The sequence below is a fragment of the Oncorhynchus kisutch genome, linkage group LG22, assembly GCF_002021735.2.
Source record: "Oncorhynchus kisutch isolate 150728-3 linkage group LG22, Okis_V2, whole genome shotgun sequence".
Classification (NCBI taxonomy): Eukaryota; Metazoa; Chordata; class Actinopteri; order Salmoniformes; family Salmonidae; genus Oncorhynchus; species Oncorhynchus kisutch.
In genome coordinates, this window is record NC_034195.2 from 57,163,063 (window position 1) to 57,186,389 (window position 23,327).

The 23,327-nt window shown below is 42.0% G+C and overlaps 1 protein-coding gene across 1 annotated transcript; it reads right to left on the minus strand.

Moving 5' to 3' along the window:
- Positions 1-201: 201 nt before the first annotated feature.
- On the minus strand, positions 202-22,577 carry rapsn (receptor-associated protein of the synapse, 43kD). Its single transcript, XM_031801810.1, has 8 exons — positions 21,342-22,577; positions 16,413-16,592; positions 15,335-15,493; positions 11,447-11,605; positions 3,539-3,637; positions 2,808-2,984; positions 2,372-2,571; positions 202-1,496 (listed from the first exon to the last, which is right to left on the minus strand). The coding sequence occupies exons 1-8, from the start codon at positions 21,624-21,626 to the stop codon at positions 1,424-1,426; spliced, it is 1,332 nt and encodes a 443-aa protein (XP_031657670.1). The 5' UTR covers positions 21,627-22,577; the 3' UTR covers positions 202-1,423.
- Positions 22,578-23,327: the final 750 nt, after the last annotated feature.

The window sequence follows — 23,327 nt, forward strand, 5'->3', positions numbered from 1 at the left end:
AGACTAAGTGAAAATTCAACTGACTGTAAGTTGAAAAAAAGGGGAAACTGCATACCCCTGCAATAAGGACAAATACTAGTTTATAGTTTTTATATTTTTATCAAACGCTACAGTCAAACGAACACAAGTGTATCCTGACCGTCCATTTGATCAGCATTTGATCTTCGTGATTGAGTTCTTTAGTTGAAGTGTTGTGTTCTCCACTGTGATTGAGTTCTTTAGTTGAAGTGTTGTGTTCTCCACTGTGATTGAGTTCTTTAGTTGAAGTGTTGTGTTCTCCACTGTGATTGAGTTCTTTAGTTGAAGTGTTGTGTTCTCCACTGTGATTGAGTTCTTTAGTTGAAGTGTTGTGTTCTCCACTGTGATTGAGTTCTTTAGTTGAAGTGTTGTGTTCTCCACTGTGATTGAGTTCTTTAGTTGAAGTGTTGTGTTCTCCACTGTGATTGAGTTCTTTAGTTGAAGTGTTGTGTTCTCCACTGTGATTGAGTTCTTTAGTTGAAGTGTTGTGTTCCCAACTGTGATTGAGTTCTTTAGTTGAAGTGTTGTGTTCTCAACTGTGATTGGACAACGTACACTATGTTCACTGAGAACTGATGATGAAACGGTTGTACAGAAATATGTTCATGACATATGGCCATTAGCCACTTTACAGTAACCATTTATAGAGAACATATAGCTCAATTTGCCTTTCGATGGGGTATATTTAAAATACACTTTTGTTAAATTTGAATAATAGAATGTGTGGCCAAAATCCTAGTGATTTCACTTTATCCCAAACAATAACGTTTAACATAATTTCCAATTACATGATTGCAATTAATCTTCCAGTGTACCCTAACCCAAAGTAAAGTGAACATTATGCTAAACTATCAGATTTATCTAAAACAGATGTCCACAAAACTAACTATATTGGATTTCTTCCTCCTCACCCTCTGACAAAAAAAACAACAGTAAATCATGTACAACAGTGTAATAAAGCTATCACTGTATCCTCATCTGTCTAAGGAGACATGTTCACTGTACAAAACCGGTGGAGTGGTGACCTTTGAACTGTGACTGTGTCTTGAAGTACAGTCCTGTCTGTCCTCACCCTGGGATTGTTAGTCTTGTCTACCAGCCAGCTCTCGCTCGGTCGGAAGCAAGTAGCCCGGGGACGAGGTAACGGGCTGGTGCCTGTTTCTGTGGCACATCCTCTGAACACAGTAGCCAGTCAACAAACTGTATCCGAGTCTGTGATCAGTTTAGTTAGGACATTCAGATATGTGTTTAGTTAGGACATTCAGATGTGTGTTCAGTTTAGTTAGGAAATTCAGATATGTGTTCAGCAGTCTGCCCATTCAGAAGTGCAGTCTGGCTCTCCTATGTGACTGAGGTCGGGGCTTCACATAGTGTCCTCAACTCCCAGGCACCGTGCCTCGTAACCTCACACAAACCCAGGCTTCATGGAGGACCGACGACATTTGGGGCAGCCCCTGGAACCGTTGTTCTGTAGACACCTGAGAGGATAGAAGAAGTAGAGACTCTGGGAACTGACTCATGTCAAATCCTAAGAGTTCCCCCCTGTTTCCACCCCTGGACATAAAACATGTAGAATATAATATAATATATATATTAAGGATCCTCTTAAGGATACGCCTCTTTATTCAATTTTTCGTCTAAAATGACATTTCCAAATCTAACTGCCTGTAGCTCAGGACCTAAAGCAAGTTATATTCTTGATACCAATTGAAAGGAAACACTTTGAAGTTTGTGAAAATGTGAAATGAATGTCGGAGAATATATCACAATAGATCTGGTAAAAGATAAAACAAAGAGAGAAAACAAAATGTTTGTACCATCTTTGAAATGCAAGACAAAGGCCAAAATGTATTATTCCAGCCCAGCTGCTATTTAGATTTTGGCCACTAGTTGGCAGCAGTGTATGTGCAAAGTTTTAGACTGATTCAATGAACCATTGCATTTCTGTTCAAAATGTTCTATCAGGACTGCCCAAATGTGCCTAACTGGTTTATTAATACATTTTCAAGTTCAAAATTGTGCACTCTCCTCAAACAATAGCATGGTATTATTTCACTGTAATAGCTACTGTAAATTGTACAGTGCAGTTAGATGAACAATAATTTAAGCTTTCTGCCAATATCAGATATGTCTATGTCCTGGGAAATGTTCTTGTTACTTACAACCTCATGCTAATCTCATTAGCCTACGTTAGCTCAACCGTCCCGTGGGTGGGACACCGATCCTGTAGAGGTTTTTAATCAAGGCAAAAGTCCCTACTGGAGGTGGAAGGTGTGAGAGCAGGGCAGAGTCACATGTAGTAATAATATGTAGACTACATAACATGTAGATGAGTCATCGTTAGAGCACCTACTGGAGGTGGAAGATGTGAGAGCAGGGCAGAGCCTGCAGCTGTTGGTTCTTCTCTCCTATGGACTCGCCACACATTCCACAGTACAGCTCCAGCTCCTCCACACACTGCAGGAACTTCACAACCTGCTCCCTCAGCTCCTCCTGCCTCTCCTTACTGCGGTAGATCCCCTCACTGAGACAGTGCACCTTTAGACTACACAGCTAACACAGAGAGAGAGAGAGAGGTATATAAGGGTTAGAATCAACACACAGACTGAACGTAGCTGACTTACTGCAGTCGATTCCCTCATTCAGGCTACACAGCTAATGGGACAAGAACTGGAATTTAGCACAAGCTAAAGTGTGACGTGCATCTGACTGTTGCATGATTGTTTTAATTGCACAGTAAAAAGGCAGCATATTTTCATGGTATTTATTCAGAACTATGTGCACTGTACCTTGGTTCCTAAAGCTTCTGACAACTCCTGAGCTCGCTGCAGAGCATCCAGAGCCTTGTCAAATTCTTTCTGCTGGAGCCAACACTTCCCTACCCCCAGGTACACCTGGGTCTGGCCAAGACGGTTCCCAATCTCTGTCATTATACACATGGAGGACTCATAACGAGGCAATGCTTTCTGGAGGAGAGGAGAGAACAGGAGAGTAGAGAAGAGAAGAGAGGAGAGGAGAGAGAACAGGAGAGGAGGGAAGAGAAGAGAGGAGAGGAGAGAGAACAGGAGAGGAGGGAAGAGAAGAGAGGAGAGGAGAGAGAACAGGAGAGGAGGGAAGAGAAGAGAGGAGAGGAGAGAAGAGAGAACAGGAGAGGAGGGAAGAGAAGAGAGGAGAGGAGAGAGAACAGGAGAGGAGAGAAGAGAAGAGAGGAGAGAAGAGAGAACAGGAGAGGAGAGAAGAGAAAAGGGGGAGCAGAGATGAGGAGAGGAGAAAACAGGAGAAGAGGGAGAGAGTAGAGGAGAGGAGAAAACAGGAGAAGAGGGAGAGTAGAGGAGAGAACAGGAGAAGAGGAGGGGAGGAGAGAACAGGAGACGAGGGAGGGAAGAGGGAGGAGAGAACAGGGTGAGAGGAGAGAAAATAATATGAATCAAGCCCAGACTATATTGAAGGAATGTTTTGCTCTTCAGATTACGTCCATGTATCGGTAACAGTGTAGCACAGACAGTATTTGGTGACTTACATCAACGTCATTCCGGCAGCGATGGATATCAGCGAAGTTCAGTAAGCACAGCGCCTGGAGAGGTCGGTCCCCGTGCTGCAGGGCTATCTTCATGGACTCCTGGAGGATGGGAACCACTTTAGTGTGACACACAACCTCTAAATAACACACACACAACCTCTGAACAACACACACAACTTGTAAACAACACACAAACAACCACTGAACAACACACACACAACCTCTGAACAACACACACAACTTGTAAACAACACACACACAACTTCTGAACAACACACACAACTTGTAAACAACACACAAAACCTCTAAACAACACACACACAATCTCTGATCAACACACAATTTCTAAACAACACACACACAACCTCTGAACAACACACACACAACCTCTAAACAAAAAACACACAACCTGAACAACACACACACACAACCTCTAAACAACACACACACAACCTCTGAGCAACAAACACACAACCTCTAAACAACACACACAACCTCTGAACAACACACACACACAACCTCTAAACAACACACACACACCCTCTGAACAACACACACACAACCTCTAAACAACACACACACAACCTATGAGCAACAAACACACAACCTCTAAACAACACACACACAACCTCTAAACAACACATCCTTACTGTACATCAGCTAAGTCCTCCTGTTTTTACCATCCGAGGACATAAACAGTAAGGACATTAACATGACCAGGCATTTGACCTGTTGCTGGCTAAAAGTAACATTACATCTAACGTTATTGATCATGTACACATGTTATTGTGGATGTAGTGAAATGCTTATGGTGTGTATAGACAGTAGTTATATAGGATGGTGTGTATAGACAGTAGTTATATAGGATGGTGTGTATAGACAGTAGTTATATAGGATGGTGTGTATAGACAGTAGTTATACAGGATGGTGTGTATAGACAGTATAGACAGTAGCTATATAGGATGGTGTGTATAGACAGTAGTTATATAGGATGGTGTGTATAGACAGTAGTTATATAGGATGGTGTGTATAGACAGTAGTTATATAGGATGGTGTGTATAGACAGTATAGACAGTAGTTATATAGGATGGTGTGTATAGACAGTATAGACAGTAGTTATATAGGATGGTGTGTATAGACAGTAGTTATACAGGATGGTGTGTATAGACAGTAGTTATATAGGATGGTGTGTATAGACAGTAGTTATATAGGATGGTGTCTATAGACAGTAGTTATATAGGATGGTGTCTATAGACAGTAGTTATATAGGATGGTGTGTATAGACAGTATAGACAGTAGTTATATAGGATGGTGTGTATAGACAGTAGTTATATAGGATGGTGTGTATAGACAGTATAGACAGTAGTATATAGAATGGTGTGTATAGACACTATAGACAGTAGTTATATAGGATGGTGTGTATAGACAGTAGTTATATAGGATGGTGTGTATAGACAGTATAGACAGTAGTTATATAGGATGGTGTGTATAGACAGTAGTTATATAGGATGGTGTGTATAGACAGTAGTTATATAGGATGGTGTGTATAGACAGTAGTTATACAGGATGGTGTGTATAGACAGTAGTTATACAGGATGGTGTGTATAGACAGTATAGACAGTAGCTATATAGGATGGTGTGTATAGACAGTAGTTATATAGGATGGTGTGTATAGACAGTAGTTATATAGGATGGTGTGTATAGACAGTAGTTATATAGGATGGTGTGTATAGACAGTATAGACAGTAGTTATATAGGATGGTGTGTATAGACAGTATAGACAGTAGTTATATAGGATGGTGTGTATAGACAGTAGTTATACAGGATGGTGTGTATAGACAGTAGTTATATAGGATGGTGTGTATAGACAGTAGTTATATAGGATGGTGTCTATAGACAGTAGTTATATAGGATGGTGTGTATAGACAGTATAGACAGTAGTTATATAGGATGGTGTGTATAGACAGTAGTTATATAGGATGGTGTGTATAGACAGTATAGACAGTAGTATATAGAATGGTGTGTATAGACACTATAGACAGTAGTTATATAGGATGGTGTGTATAGACAGTATAGACAGTAGTTATATAGGATGGTGTGTATAGACAGTATAGACAGTAGTTATATAGGATGGTGTGTATAGACAGTAGTTATATAGGATGGTGTGTATAGACAGTAGTTATATAGGATGGTGTGTATAGACAGTAGTTATATAGGATGGTGTGTATAGACAGTATAGACAGTAGTTATATAGGATGGTGTGTATAGACAGTAGTTATATAGGATGGTGTATATAGACAGTAGTTATATAGGATGGTGTGTATAGACAGTAGTTATATAGGATGGTGTGTATAGACAGTAGATATATAGGATGGTGTGTATAGACAGTATAGACAGTAGTTATATAGGATGGTGTGTATAGACAGTAGTTATATAGGATGGTGTGTATAGACAGTAGTTATATAGGATGGTGTGTATAGACAGTAGTTATATAGGATGGTGTGTATAGACAGTAGTTATAAAGGATGGTGTGTATAGACAGTAGTTATATAGGATGGTGTGTATAGACAGTATAGACAGTAGTTATATAGGATGGTGTGTATAGACAGTAGTTATACAGGATGGTGTGTATAGACAGTAGTTATATAGGATGGTGTGTATAGACAGTATAGACAGTAGTTATATAGGATGGTGTGTATAGACAGTAGTTATATAGGATGGTGTATATAGACAGTAGTTATACAGGATGGTGTGTATAGACAGTAGTTATATAGGATGGTGTGTATAGACAGTATAGACAGTAGTTATATAGGATGGTGTGTATAGACAGTAGTTATATAGGATGGTGTGTATAGACAGTAGTTATATAGGATGGTGTGTATAGACAGTAGTTATATAGGATGGTGTGTATAGACAGTATAGACAGTAGTTATATAGGATGGTGTGTATAGACAGTAGTTATATAGGATGGTGTATATAGACAGTAGTTATATAGGATGGTGTGTATAGACAGTAGTTATATAGGATGGTGTGTATAGACAGTAGTTATATAGGATGGTGTGTATAGACAGTAGTTATATAGGATGGTGTGTATAGACAGTAGATATATAGGATGGTGTGTATAGACAGTATAGACAGTAGTTATATAGGATGGTGTGTATAGACAGTAGTTATATAGGATGGTGTGTATAGACAGTAGTTATATAGGATGGTGTGTATAGACAGTAGTTATATAGGATGGTGTGTATAGACAGTAGTTATAAAGGATGGTGTGTATAGACAGTAGTTATATAGGATGGTGTGTATAGACAGTATAGACAGTAGTTATATAGGATGGTGTGTATAGACAGTAGTTATACAGGATGGTGTGTATAGACAGTAGTTATATAGGATGGTGTGTATAGACAGTATAGACAGTAGTTATATAGGATGGTGTGTATAGACAGTAGTTATATAGGATGGTGTATATAGACAGTAGTTATACAGGATGGTGTGTATAGACAGTAGTTATATAGGATGGTGTGTATAGACAGTATAGACAGTAGTTATATAGGATGGTGTGTATAGACAGTATAGACAGTAGTTATATAGGATGGTGTGTATAGACAGTAGTTATATAGGATGGTGTATATAGACAGTAGTTATACAGGATGGTGTGTATAGACAGTAGTTATATAGGATGGTGTGTATAGACAGTATAGACAGTAGTTATATAGGATGGTGTGTATAGACAGTATAAAGAGTAGTTGTATAGGATGGTGTGTATAGACAGTAGTTATACAGGATGGTGTGTATAGACAGTAGTTATATAGGATGGTGTGTATAGACAGTATAGACAGTAGTTATATAGGATGGTGTGTATAGACAGTAGTTATACAGGATGGTGTGTATAGACAGTAGTTATACAGGATGGTGTGTATAGACAGTAGTTATATAGGATGATGTGTATAGACAGTAGTTATATAGGATGGTGTGTATAGACAGTATAGACAGTAGTTATATAGGATGGTGTGTATAGACAGTAGTTATACAGGATGGTGTGTATAGACAGTAGTTATACATGATGGTGTGTATAGACAGTAGTTATACAGGATGGAGTATATAGACAGTAGTTATACAGGATGGTGTGTATAGACAGTAGTTATACAGGATGGTGTGTATAGACAGTAGTTATATAGGATGGTGTGTATAGACAGTAGTTATATAGGATGGTGTGTATAGACAGTAGTTATATAGGATGGTGTGTATAGACAGTAGTTATATAGGATGGTGTGTATAGACAGTAGTTATACATGATGGTGTGCATAGACAGTATAGACAGTAGTTATATAGGATGGTGTGTATAGACAGTAGTTATATAGGATGGTGTGTATAGACAGTAGTTATATAGGATGGTGTATAGACAGTAGTTATATAGGATGGTGTGTATAGACAGTAGTTATATAGGATGGTGTGTATAGACAGTAGTTATACAGGATGGTGTGTATAGACAGTATAGACAGTAGTTATATAGGATGGTGTGTATAGACAGTAGTTATATAGGATGGTGTGTATAGACAGTAGTTATATAGGATGGTGTGTATAGACAGTAGTTATATAGGATGGTGTGTATAGACAGTAGTTATATAGGATGGTGTGTATAGACAGTAGTTATATAGGATGGTGTGTATAGACAGTAGTTATATAGGATGGTGTGTATAGACAGTAGTTATACAGGATGGTGTGTATAGACAGTAGTTATATAGGATGGTGTGTATAGACAGTAGTTATATAGGATGGTGTGTATAGACAGTAGTTATACAGGATGGTGTGTATAGACAGTAGTTATATAGGATGGTGTGTATAGACAGTAGATATATAGGATGGTGTGTATAGACAGTATAGACAGTAGTTATATAGGATGGTGTGTATAGACAGTAGTTATAAAGGATGGTGTGTATAGACAGTAGTTATATAGGATGGTGTGTATAGACAGTTATACAGGATGGTGTATAGACAGTAGTTATATAGGATGGTGTGTATAGACAGTAGTTATACAGGATGGTGTGTATAGACAGTTGTTATACAGGATGGTGTATAGACAGTAGTTATATAGGATGGTGTGTATAGACAGTAGTTATATAGGATGGTGTGTATAGACAGTAGTTATATAGCATGGTGTGTATAGACAGTAGTTATATAGGATGGTGTGTATAGACAGTATAGACAGTAGTTATATAGGATGGTGTGTATAGACAGTAGTTATATAGGATGGTGTGTATAGACAGTAGTTATATAGGATGGTGTGTATAGACAATATAGACAGTAGTTATATAGGATGGTGTTGGCTTGCCAGATCATTGGCTTGCCAGTCCTACCATTACAGATCATTGGCTTGCCAGTCCTACCATTACAGAACATTGGCTTGCCAGTCCTACCATTACAGAACATTGGCTTGCCAGTCCTACCATTACAGATCATTGGCTTGAATGTCCATTATAGTCAATTATATTTCTATGGAAAACTGAGGGCTGCTAACTGAGGGCTGCTAACTGAGGGCTGATAACGGAGGGCTGCTAACTGAGGGCTGATAACTGAAGGCTGATAACTGAGGGCTGCTAACTGAGTGCTGCTAACTGAGGACTGCTAACTGAAGGCTGATAACTGAGGGCTGATTGGGCTGCTAACTGAGGGCTGATAACTGAGGACTGCTAACTGAGGGTTGCTAACTGAAGGCTGATAACTGAGGGCTGCTAACTGAAGGCTGATAACTGAGGGCTGATAACTGAGGGCTGATTGGGCTGCTAACTGAGGACTGCTAACTGAGGACTGCTAGGGCTGCTAACTGAGAGCTGATAACTGAGGGCTGCTAACTGAGGCCTGCTAACTGAAGGCTGATAACTGAGGGCTGCTAACTGAGGGCTGCTAACTGAGGGCTGATTGGGCTGCTAACTGAGAGCTGATAACTGAGGACTGCTAACTGAGGGTTGCTAACTGAAGGCTGATAACTGAGGGCTGCTAACTGAGGGCTGATAACTGAGGGCTGATAACTGAGGGCTGATTGGGCTGCTAACTGAGGACTGCTAACTGAGGGCTGATAACTGAGGGCTGATAACTGAGGGCTGATAACTGAGGGCTGATAACTGAGGGCTGATAACTGAGGGCTGATAACTGAGGGCTGATAACTGAGGGCTGATAACTAAGGGCTGATAACTGAGGGCTGATAACTGAGGACTGCTAACTGAGGGTTGCTAACTGAAGGCTGATAACTGAAGGCTGATAACTGAGGGCTGATAACTGAGGGCTGATAACTGAGGGCTGATAACTGAGGGCTGATTGGGCTGCTAACTGAGGACTGCTAACTGAGGGCTGATAACTGAGGACTGCTAGGGCTGCTAACTGAGAGCTGATAACTGAGGGCTGCTAACTGAGGCCTGCTAACTGAAGGCTGATAACTGAGGGCTGCTAACTGAGGGCTGCTAACTGAGGGCTGCTAACTGAGGACTGCTAACTGAGGACTGCTAGGGCTGCTAACTGAGAGCTGCTAACTGAGGACTGATAACTGAGGGTTGCTAACTGAGGCCTGCTAACTGAGGGCTGATAATGAGAGCTGCTAACTGAAGGCTGCTAACTGAGGGCTGATAACTGAGAGCTAATAACTGAAGGCTGATAACTGAGGGCTGCTAACTGAAGGCTGCTAACTGAGGCCTGCTAACTGAGGGCTGCTAACTGAGGGCTGCTATTGTTTTTACTCCAGGATGAATTCTTTCCTTGGTCAGATGTATTCTAACTATGACAGGATGACTGAAATGTGTTGGAGCTAAGTCTATTCAGCAGAACAGCGGTGATAAATCTGAAACAACACTCCCCATTTCAGTCCCCAATGGCACCCTATTCCCTATATAGTGCCCTACAGGGCTATGGTCAAATGGAACCCTATTCTTTACGTCCATCTTCTGAATCATTTTTTTGTTTGTATTTTACCTTTATTTAACCAGGTAGGCCAGTTGAGAACACCTTTATTTAACCAGGTAGGCCAGTTGAGAACACCTTTATTTAACCAGGTAGGCCAGTTGAGAACACCTTTATTTAACCAGGTAGGCCAGTTGAGAACACCTTTATTTAACCAGGTAGGCCAGTTGAGAACACCTTTATTTAACCAGGTAGGCCAGTTGAGAACACCTTTATTTAACCAGGTAGGCCAGTTGAGAACACCTTTATTTAACCAGGTAGGCCAGTTGAGAACACCTTTATTTAACCAGGTAGGCTAGTTGAGAACACCTTTATTTAACCAGGTAGGCCAGTTGAGAACAAGTTCTCATTTACAACTGCAATTTACAATTTACAATTTACGACCTGGCCAAGATAAAGCAAAGCAGTACGACACAAACAACAACAACAGAGTTACACATGGAATAAACAAACGTACAGTCAATAACACAATAGAAAAAAAAGAAAGTCTATATTCAGTGTGTGCAAATGGCCTGAGGAGGTAAGGCAATAAATAGGCCATAGTAGCGAAGTAATTACAATTTATCAGATTAAGACTGGAGTGGTAGATGAGCAGATGATGGTGTGTAAGTAGTGATACTGGTGTGCAAAAGAGCAGAAAAGTAAACAAAAACAATATGGGGATAAGGTAGGTAGATTGGATGGGCTATTTACAGATGGACTATTTACAGATGGGCTGTGTACAGCTGCAGCGATCGGTTAGCTGCTCAGATAGCTGATGTTTAAAGTTAGTGAGCCAAATATAAGTCTACAGCTTCAGCGATTTTTGCAATTTTGCAATTGAAATGGAGTCGACCCCAACCCTTGTTTACAGCAGTATCTAGTCTCGTATCATCTCTGGGAATGTAGGTAATACATAATAACTCACTGGATTAATAAACAATGCCACTAATACTAAACAACACTAATAAACGTTACCTCACAGCACTCCATGGCATCAGGCAGGCGGTCCAGTTTCCTGTAGGCTACAGACATGTGGTACTGGCTCATGGCCCTGTACTTCAGACTCCAGCCTTTACCGTAGTCATTCACCAGCTCAGCCGCTTTACACGGGAAGAACAGGGCCTTCTCATAGTCCTGATGGGAGGACATAACAGATCATTTACAGGAAGAACAGGGCCTTCTCATAGTCCTGATGGGAGGACATAACAGATAATTTACAGGAAGAACAGGGCCTTCTCATAGTCCTGATGGGAGGACATAACAGATCATTTACACAGGAAGAACAGGGCCTTCTCATAGTCCTGATGGGAGGACATAACAGATAATTTACACAGGAAGAACAGGGCCTTCTCATAGTCCTGATGGGAGGACATAACAGATCATTTACACAGGAAGAACAGGGCCTTCTCATAGTCCTGATGGGAGGACATAACAGATCATTTACACAGGAAGAACAGGGCCTTCTCATAGTCCTGATGGGAGGACATAACAGATCATTTACACAGGAAGAACAGGGCCTTCTCATAGTCCTGATGGGAGGACATAACAGATCATTTACACAGGAAGAACAGGGCCTTCTCATAGTCCTGATGGGAGGACATAACAGATCATTTACACAGGAAGAACAGGGCCTTCTCATAGTCCTGATGGGAGGACATAACAGATCATTTACACAGGAAGAACAGGGCCTTCTCATAGTCCTGATGGGAGGACATAACAGATCATTTACAGGAAGAACAGGGCTTTCTCATAGTCCTGATGGGAGGACATAACAGATAATTTACACAGGAAGAACAGGGCCTTCTCATAGTCCTGATGGGAGGACATAACAGATCATTTACACAGGAAGAACAGGGCCTTCTCATAGTCCTGATGGGAGGACATAACAGATCATTTACACAGGAAGAACAGGGCTTTCTCATAGTCCTGATGGGAGGACATAACAGATCATTTACACAGGAAGAACAGGGCCTTCTCATAGTCCTGATGGGAGGACATAACAGATCATTTACACAGGAAGAACAGGGCCTTCTCATAGTCCTGATGGGAGGACATAACAGATCATTTACACAGGAAGAACAGGGCTTTCTCATAGTCCTGATGGGAGGACATAACAGATCATTTACACAGGAAGAACAGGGCCTTCTCATAGTCCTGATGGGAGGACATAACAGATCATTTACACAGGAAGAACAGGGCCTTCTCATAGTCCTGATGGGAGGACATAACAGATCATTTACACAGGAAGAACAGGGCCTTCTCATAGTCCTGATGGGAGGACATAACAGATCATTTACACAGGAAGAACAGGGCTTTCTCATAGTCCTGATGGGAGGACATAACAGATCATTTACACAGGAAGAACAGGGCCTTCTCATAGTCCTGATGGGAGGACATAATAGATAATTTACACAGGAAGAACAGGGCTTTCTCATAGTCCTGATGGGAGGACATAATAGATAATTTACACAGGAAGAACAGGGCTTTCTCATAGTCCTGATGAGAGGAAACAGAACAGATGGATTAGCTTTTTATTTATTTTACCTTTATTTAACTAGGCAAGTCAGTTAAGAACAAATTCTTATTTTTAATGACGGCCAAGGAACAGTGGGTCAACTGCCTTGTTCAACGCTCTAACCACTAGGCTACGCTGCCGTGAGGAGCCGGCGTCCGTTTTTTAAATTTAATTTAACTTTTTTATTTTTATTATTATTGAACCATGTTATCCCATTCAGGTCAGAATCTCTCTTTCACAAGGGAGTCCTGGCCAAGAGGGCAGCTCTGTGAAACACACACTCGGTCTACAGCCAGATTTATCAGTACGGATCAGCAACACTACAATTTTGATGTAAACTTGACCTCTTTATAAGCGTTCTAGCTTGATGCCATAATATTCTAACCGGCGATTTCATTAATAACCGCTGAGAGTTTAGTCTGTCCTGTATTATTAGGGCGAGCAGATTCAACTTTCATTCTCTGGACGCCAGCTAATCTGGACCTGATTGAAACCAATACACTTTTTGGAATCTAGGGATTACTGGGACAAATCTCACGTGTCAAAACAGAATACAACAGGGCCTCTACTAGGCTAGACCCAGGCCTCGACTACACAGGCAGGCCTCCACCAAGCTAGAATACAACAGGCCTCTACCAGGCTACAATACAACATAACTACAATAACAACTGTCAGGCTAGAATACAACATGCCTCTACCAGGCTAGAATACAACATGCCTCTACCAGGCTACAATACAACATAACTACAATAACAACTGTCAGGCTAGAATACAACAGGCCTCTGCCAGGCTAGAATACAACAGGCCTCTACCAGGCTAGAATACAACAGGCCTCTGCCAGGCTAGAATACAACAGGCCTCTGCCAGGCTAGAATACAGTAGGACTCTACCAGGCTAGAATACAACAGGCCTCTACCAAACTAGAATACAACAGGCCTCTACCAGGCTAGAATACAACAGGCCTCTGCCAGGCTAGAATACAACAGGCCTCTACCAGGCTAGAATACAACATAACTACAATAACAACTGTCAGGCTAGAATACAACAGGCCTCTACCAGGCTAGAATACAACAGGCCTCTACCAGGCTAGAATACAACAGGCCTCTACCAGGCTACAATACAGTAGGACTCTACCAGGCTAGAATACAACAGGCCTCTACCAGGCTACAATACAACAGGCCTCTACCAGGCTACAATACAACAGGCCTCTACCAGGCTAGAATACAACAGGCCTCTACCAGGCTAGAATACAACAGGCCTCTACCAAACTAGAATACAACAGGCCTCTGCCAGGCTACAATACAACAGGCCTCTACCAGGCTACAATACAACAGGCCTCTACCAAACTAGAATACAACAGGCCTCTACCAAACTAGAATACAACAGGCCTCTGCCAGGCTAGAATACAACAGGCCTCTACCAAACTAGAATACAACAGGCCTCTACCAAACTAGAATACAACAGGCCTCTACCAAACTAGAATACAACAGGCCTCTACCAGGCTAGAATACAACAGGCCTCCACCAAGCTAGAATACAACAGGCCTCTACCAGGCTACAATACAACATAACTACAATAACAACTGTCAGGCTAGAATACAACAGGCCTCTACCAGGCTAGAATACAACAGGCCTCTACCAGGCTAGAATACAACAGGCCTCTACCAGGCTACAATACAGTAGGACTCTACCAGGCTACAATACAACAGGCCTCTACCAGGCTAGAATACAACAGGCCTCTACCAGGCTAGAATACAACAGGCCTCTACCAGGCTAGAATACAACAGGCCTCTGCCAGGCTAGAATACAACAGGCCTCTACCAAACTAGAATACAACAGGCCTCTACCAGGCTAGAATACAACAGGCCTCTACCAGGCTAGAATACAGTAGGACTCTACCAGGCTAGAATACAACAGGCCTCTACCAGGCTACAATACAACAGGCCTCTACCAGGCTAGAATACAACAGGCCTCTACCAGGCTAGAATACAACAGGCCTCTACCAGGCTAGAATACAACAGGCCTCTGCCAGGCTAGAATACAGTAGGACTCTACCAGGCTAGAATACAACAGGCTTCTACCAGGCCTGAATTCAACAGGCCTCTGACCGGGGCCTATGTGGCTCACTCAGCCTTTGCACCAAAATGCATTTGACAAGATGTGTCCTCAAATATAACTGTGTTGAATTGAAGGAGGACTCTTCTGAGAATTGATAACACTTCGAAGACTCTTTTTACATACAAGGTTGAATTGCATCTAATCAGGGATGTAACAAAGTAATAGCAATGTAATAACAAATATAGGACATTTTCTCAGAGCGTCATAATAGACATACTGTCGATACTTTACCTTGAGCTGAATGTAGAAGTTCCCCAGGCTGCAGCAGACTCTAGACTCCAGCATCTTGTCATCGTTGTTGTGGGCGTAGCGCAGGGCCTTCTCATAGCTCTCTAGAGCCTTCTGGAACACACTGACGCCCAGGAACGCGTTGCCCATGCTCAGACACACCTGGAAACACAAGTAGAGGCAGAGGTCATAAAGGCAGAAGTCGTAAAGGACTTGACTTCATTTGCATTGTGGCATTTTTTTCAGTAAACTCAGATATACGCAGACGTCCAGAGGTCCCAGACGTCCAGAGGTCCCAGAGGTCCCAGAGGTCCCAGAGGTCCCAGACATCCCAGAGGTCCCAGACATCCCAGAGGTCCCAGACATCCCAGAGGTCCCAGATATCCCAGAGGTCCCAGATATCCCAGAGGTCCCAGATATCCCAGAGGTCCCAGACATCCCAGAGGTCCCAGACATCCCAGAGGTCCCAGACATCCCAGAGGTCCCAGACATCCCAGAGGTCCCAGAGGTCCCAGACGTCCCAGAGGTCCCATAGGTCCCAGACGCCCAGACGTCCGAGGTCCCAGAGGTCCCAGAGGTCCCAGACGTCCCAGAGGTCCCAGACACCCAGAGGTCCCAGACATCCAGAGGTCCCATAGGTCCCAGACGCCCAGACGTCCGAGGTCCCAGAGGTCCCAGACGTCCCAGAGGTCCCAGACACCCAGAGGTCCCAGACACCCAGAGGTCCCAGACATCCAGACGTCCCAGAGATCCCAGACGTCCCAGAGGTCCCAGACACCCAGAGGTCCCAGACATCCAGAGGTCCCATAGGTCCCAGACGCCCAGACGTCCGAGGTCCCAGAGGTCCCAGAGATCCCAGACGTCCCAGAGGTCCCAGACACCCAGAGGTCCCAGAGATCCCATTCTCTTTATTTTCCTGTTGTTTTGTCTCTTACTGTAAGAACGTGTTGTTTATTGTTGTGTTGTTTTGTTTTCTGCCACCATTATGTATGTGTCCTGTTTTGTTTGGCAACAGGAAATAAGGCAAAACAGCATGTATTACAGTATTATAATATGATTGTATATTATTGCTGAGACCCACCTGTCCGTTAAGTTGCAGACTGACAGTAGTTCCCTGCATGTTGAGGCAGGTCTTACAGTAGGACACAGTCTTCTGGAAGTCACACAGCTTCTCGTTGCTCCTAGCCAGGTTCAGGTAGCCCTCAGTCAGGTAGTCTGGGTCCTCCATCTCCCTGGCTGTGTCTATCTGGGCCAAGGCATACTGACGGAGGAGCGAGAGAGAGAGGATGAAGGACGATTTGGCCAAAATAGGTAGGACCAATGTAGATAATTAACAGTATAGACACAATGTAGACCACTAACACTATAGACACAATGTAGATAACTAACACTATGGACACAACGTAGATAACTAACACTATAGACACAATGTAGATAACTAACACTATAGACACAACGTAGATAACTAACACTATAGACACAATGTAGATAACTAACACTATAGACACAATGTAGATAACTAACACTATAGACACAACGTAGATAACTAACACTATAGACACAATGTAGATAACTAACACTATAGACACAACGTAGATAACTAACACTATAGACACAATGTAGATAAACTGTTGGACACAAAGTAGATAACTAACAATATACTGTAGATAACTAAACACAATATCTCCTGACCCCCCCCTGTCTCAGCCTCCAGTATTTATGCTGCAGTAGTTTATGTGTCGGGGGGCTAGGGTCAGTTTGTTATATCTGGAGTACTTCTCCTGTCTTATCCGGTGTCCTGTGTGAATTTAAGTGTGCGTTCTCTAATTCTCTTTTTCTCTTTCTTGGTGGACCTGAGCCCTAGGCCATGTTCTGTTATAATCTCCACCCGGCACAGCCAGAAGAGGAATGGCCACCCCACATAGCCTGGTTCCTCTCTAGGTTTCTTCCTAGGTTTTGGCCTTTCTAGGGAGTTTTTCCTAGCCACCGTGCTTCTACACCTGCATTGCTTGCTGTTTGGGGTTTTAGGCTGGGTTTCTGTACAGCACTTTGAGATATCAGCTGATGTACGAAGGGCTATATAAATACATTTGATTTGATTTGAGATAACTAACACTATGGACACAATGTACATAACTAACACTATAGACACAATGTAGATAACTAACACTATAGACACAATGTAGATAACTAACACTATAGACACAATGTAGATAACTAACACTATAGACACAATGTTGATAAACTATTGGACACAATGTAGATAACTAACACTGTAGACACAACGTAGATAACTAACACTATAGACACAACGTAGATAACTAACACTATAGACACAACGTAGATAACTAACACTATAGACACAACGTAGATAACTAACACTATAGACACAATGTAGATAACTAACACCATAGACACAATGTAGATAACTAACACTATAGACACAATGTTGATAAACTATTGGACACAATGTAGATAATTAACACTATGGACACCGTAGATAACTAACACTATAGACACAATGTAGATAACTAACACTATAGACACAATGTAGATAAACTATTGGACACAATGTAGATAATTAACACTATGGACACCGTAGATAACTAACACTATAGACACAATGTAGATAACTAACACTATAGACACAATGTTGATAAACTAACACTATAGACACAATGTAGATAACTAACACTATAGACACAATGTAGATAACTAACACTAGACACAATGTAGATAACTAACACTATAGACACAATGTTGATAAACTATTGGACACAATGTAGATAACTAACACTATAGACACAATGTAGATAACTAACACTGGAGACACAATGTAGATAACTAACACTATAGACACAATGTTGATAACTAACACTATAGACACAACGTAGATAACTAACACTATGGCCACAATATATTTAACTAACACTATAGACACAATGTAGATAACTAACACTGGAGACAATGTAGATAACTAACACTATAGACACAATGTTGATAAACTATTGGACACAATGTAGATAACTAACACTATAGACACAATGTAGATAACTAACACTATGGCCACAATATATTTAACTAACACTATAGACACAATGTAGATAACTAACACTGGAGACAATGTAGATAACTAACACTAGACACAATGTAGATAACTAACACCATAAACACAATGTAGATAACTAAAACTATATGCCATCTTGACAGATCTCTATTGCAAGTGCTATTCCGTCCATCACTAGGCCTAATCTGTAGCTGGGGGACTGGCCTTGTAGATACAAAACAAGACCTTTTGATAGGATAGAAGTAATGGAATATTGTTATTGATAAAATTATGCCATGTACCTAAATATATAGAACAATTTAGTCACCCTTAACACATAAGAGTTAAGAAGTTTCAGAAGTTCAAGTTTTAATTCACAGTCTCCCGTTTTGGGGCCCTGTAACTAACTTAATGAAATATTCATTAAGCAGTGCGTACAGGAGAGAGTAGGGAGTTTTATGTCAACAACAAGGCCCACATCCGAGCTCTGGTTGCAAGGCTCTCTCTGTGCCCCCATACGCCTGTATCCTGTGGAAGCCACACATTAACCCCCTGATGCTCCTCAGGATTCAGTTTAGATAACGCCATAGAAATAGAATGTACTACAGTCAGATATTATATACTCAGACATGGTCTGAGGGGCTTTGTCTATTCTAGTCCAATCTATTTCTATGGATAATCCCAGGAGGAGAGGTTTGAAACAACACCATGTTCTTTCACCATTGTTGAAATGCTGCAATGGAAGAGCTGGAGAACATATCTCGATCACTCTGCCCTCTGGCATCCACCACGATGACACATTAAATTAATGACAGCAGCATCCACTCATCATATCCATCATCATATCTCTCCACACAACCTCACAGCAGATTTACTGCCATTTCAGTTTAAAACCCCATGCATTCTTGGTTCAAGGAACAGAACTGAAAATCCGCAAAAGAACAGAAATGGAACCGGGTACGAAAGTGATTCTTACTGTTCCGGAACAGAACCGTCTTTTTCATTCCAGGCATTTTTTTCAGACCCACAAAAAAAATGCAACAACGCACCTATGCAAATCCCTCACTCTGTCACTCAGTAACTTATTCCAGTGTCTGCCTGTCAGCTGAAAATCTTTGCCAGTGTGTGTGTGAAGGCTACATGCCCCTCCACCCTCTGAAGCACAGGCTACTGACCAGACATTACAATTATTATTCAGAAAATAGGAAGAGAGATGATGTATCAATAACAATATTCCATTACTTCTATCCAATCAAAAGGTTTTGTTTTGTATCTACAAGGCCAGTCCCCCAGCTACAGATTAGGCCTAGTGAAGAACTAATTCACCTTTTCAAATGCTAGTTAAGGATACTATGGGCCTAGTTATCACGTTTCATGTTGGATTTATTAACTACAAAAAGGAAGTGCTTTTAGTTCAAATCATATTTTGTCACATACACATGGTTAGCAGATGTTAATGTGAGTGTAGCGAAATGCTTGTGCTTCTAGTTCCGGCAATGCAGTCATAACCAACGAGTAATCTAACCTAACAATTTCACAACTACTACCTTATACACACAAGTGTAAAGGGATGAAGAATATGTACATAAAAATATATGAATGAGTGATGGTACAGAACGGCATAGGCAAGACGCAGTAGATGGTATCGAGTACAGTATATACATATGAGATGAGTAATGTAGGGTATGTAAACATATAAAAGTGGCATTGTTTAAAGTGGCTAGTGATACATTACTTAAAGATGGCAAGATGCAGTAGATGGTATAGAGTACAGTATATACATATGAGATGAGTAATGTAGGGTATGTAAACATTATATTAAGTGGAATTGTTTAAAGTGACTAGTGATACATTTTTTACATACATTTTCCATTATTAAAGTGACTGGAGTTGAGTCAGTATGTTGTTGCTGCTCTGCACACACAAGCGTGTTAGCCAGCTATTCAACGTTCCTCAATAGAAGCCGCTCCTCTTAGGTATAATTCTGTGGACCTAATTCAGGTAATGATATCATAACAAGATGCCCAGAGTAACCGGTGTGAAATGCTAATAGCGTTTCAATTGGTGACGTCACTCGCTCTGAGACCTTGAAGTAGTGGTTCCCCTTTGCTCTGCAAGGGCCGTGGCTTTTGTGGAGCGATGGGTAACGATGCTTCATGGGAGGTAGTTGTTGATGGATGCAGAGGGTCCCTGGTTCGGGCCCAGGTAGGGGCGAGGAGAAGGACGGAAGCTACCCTTTAACACTACAAGCCTCCTCCTCAACCCCTTCTTGCTCTCTCCTCACCTGCAAAATGTCAGTTGAGTCTTGCTCCACAGACAACACTTGTGTGTCCATCATGCATCTGAACAACTAGCTTGCCGGCTTCATCTGCACTGATTGGTCTAAACAACTAGCTTTCCGGCTTCATCTGCACTGATTGGTGAAGTCATTTAATGAGATAAATGTAAACAACTGTTGATTTCAGGTTAAAAAAGGAACAGAAAGGAACGATATAAACCGGTACTTTCTGTTTCGTTTTTCGAACCGGTTCATTACATTATTTTGTTGGTTGGAACAGTGGAACGTAAAAGCTTTTTATGGGGGGGTTCTGTTCAGAACAAAACGATTGGAAAATAATTTCAGTTCCAACCCTTGCTGCTATAAAATTGATAGTGCTGTGTTATAATCCCAAAAGATGGACACTTCAAGATGTCCTTTACATCATACATACAGGACTTGGAGGAAATCAGAGGATCATACTACAAAGTCTATCCTATGAAATAGTTTTTGTCTAACTCAACTAATGCCTAACATCAACTGTTCAATCAGGATGTGGAATGTGTCTACAACTGTGTGACATGCTGCCCAAATAGCTAACATCTCAACACTTCAATAACAGTATGTTGAACTGATGAGAAATGAGAAAACATCTACTTCAACATGGCTAGTGAATTTGACAGGGACTCTCTCTCTCTCTGTTTTACCTTGAGCATCTCTTTATACTTCCCCATCTCAGAGTGGGCGGTGATGAGACAGCCCAGCACTCTGAACTTCCCCCCGGGGTCTGAGGTCTTCTCCAGCACCTTGGTCCAGACATGCAGGGCTTTGTCAGTCTGATTGGCCTGGTACAGCTTTAAGCCTTTCTCTACCTGCTGCTTGGTTTGGTCCTGGCCCATCTCTGCTACAAGGAGGTGCCTCATAAAAATATTCATCCGTTTAGGTGTTGTTTGGCTTTCAGTGGAGGACCAAGAAAGTAGATCCTTGCCCATGTACAGTGAGTTACGTTAAGAAAGTAGTTCCTTGCCCATGTACAGTGGGTTATGTTAAGAAAGTAGATCCTTGCCCATGTACAGTGAGTTACGTTAAGAAAGTAGTTCCTTGCCCATGTACAGTGAGTTACATTAAGAAAGATCTGGTCGTAAAGACTGAGGATCCTCTAACGATCTACGATTCTCTGACGTTCCTCTCTGTGGCACTAGGCCTCTCTCTCTGATCCAGTAGGTCTCTATATCTCTCTCTCTGATCCAGTAGGTCTCTATATCTCTCTCTCTGATCCAGTAGGTCTCTATATCTCTCTCTCTCTGATCCAGTAGGTCTCTATATCTCTCTCTCTGATCCAGTAGGTCTCTATATCTCTCTCTCTGATCCGACTCTCTCAGCTCCGGCAGGCGACGGGTCAGGATGACTGGGAGGAAACTGGATCCAGGACTTTAAAGGACCAGCCAACTAACACCTTCATACCTAATCACGTTGAGGACGAGGCGAAAGGAAAACCAAACGTGTCCCTCCCTACTTCCTCGATCCAACAGTAACACCTTTAAGAGTTCACAGTTCACTTCCCGAAGAAATTCTGCTTTCGAAAAACGCTGCAGAAACACGTCTCCCTGCGAAGTGCTGGCAGCGGTATCCCAGAATATCTGCTCCCTCCGCACCCCTGTGAAAGGAATGTCCAGCGCCCCAGTGTCCCCCCCCTTCCCTCTCCCTGTCCCTGGGCTGGCGCTGCAGCAGATGTCCCTGTCACTCTGGACCATGTGTCACTATAGGAATCCTGCTCTGTCCTCTGTTCACAGATCCAAGGTCCCGATAGGAGACGCTATACCCTCTCTACCCTCCTCACAGAAAGACCTCAACCTTTCATCCAAACTCTGACTGAAGTTAAAACGCTACCTCCACATCCCAGCCGTCAAAAAATGCATAGAGCTACACCCAGAAATGGATCTGACCTGGGCTTCTCACTCAAACCGTGGGGAGGGGGGGGTCTGAACTGGGCGAGGAGAGCAACAGCTATAAGCAAAGTTATTTCACAACATTGGAGGTGCAGCTTGCCAAACAAACTACTCCTAGTGGCTGTCTGGTCACTCATTCCTGTGGGTGGGTCTAGTGGACTGGAGGCACACACGCACAGCCACTACAACCCCCACTTTAACCCTCACCCTGGTGTCAGCAACTGATGCTCAGAATAGTTCACAAAGTCCGACATGTTACTGGCCTTGGGTTTCAGTTGAACAGCCTCCTTAAACACATCGATGGGATCACTCAGAGCCTTGGCCTGCCCAGTGTAGTGTCTGCCTGTGTTTATTCTACACATTTAGTTGAAGGTAATTCCCCATATCGTTTAACTTTCAACCTCTTACTGCAACTGTCAATCACAGGAGGATTCTGGGGGCAACTGGGGGGTCCTGCCTTGATTGGTTAACTGATTAACTTTAATATATATATATACAAATGCATAATAAATCTGGCTGTGACTGGTCAATAGTGTGAGTCAGCGGGTGGGCAAACACAGGAGGATTCTGGGGGCAACTACAGGAGGATTCTGGGGGCAACCACAAGAGCCCGCTCTCAATGTTCAAAATACACCACAGAGCAAAATTTAGTCACAGAGGATCAACAGTTTCTCAAAAATAACTGTGGATTAAATGTGATCACAAGCACATACAGGAAACTGCCAAAATGTAGGATTACCCAAC

Excerpts from the sequence above, each read along its gene's own strand:
- rapsn (XM_031801810.1), bottom strand. The coding sequence starts at position 21,626 with ATGGGCAAGGATCTACTTTCTTGGTCCTCCACTGAAAGCCAAACAACA. Across the intron at positions 16,593-21,341 it reads AGTATAAAGAGATGCTCAAG|TATGCCTTGGCCCAGATAGA; the intron begins GTAAAACAGAGA and ends CTCCTCCGTCAG. Across the intron at positions 2,985-3,538 it reads GCTGCCGGAATGACGTTGAT|AAAGCATTGCCTCGTTATGA; the intron begins GTAAGTCACCAA and ends CCTCTCCTCCAG.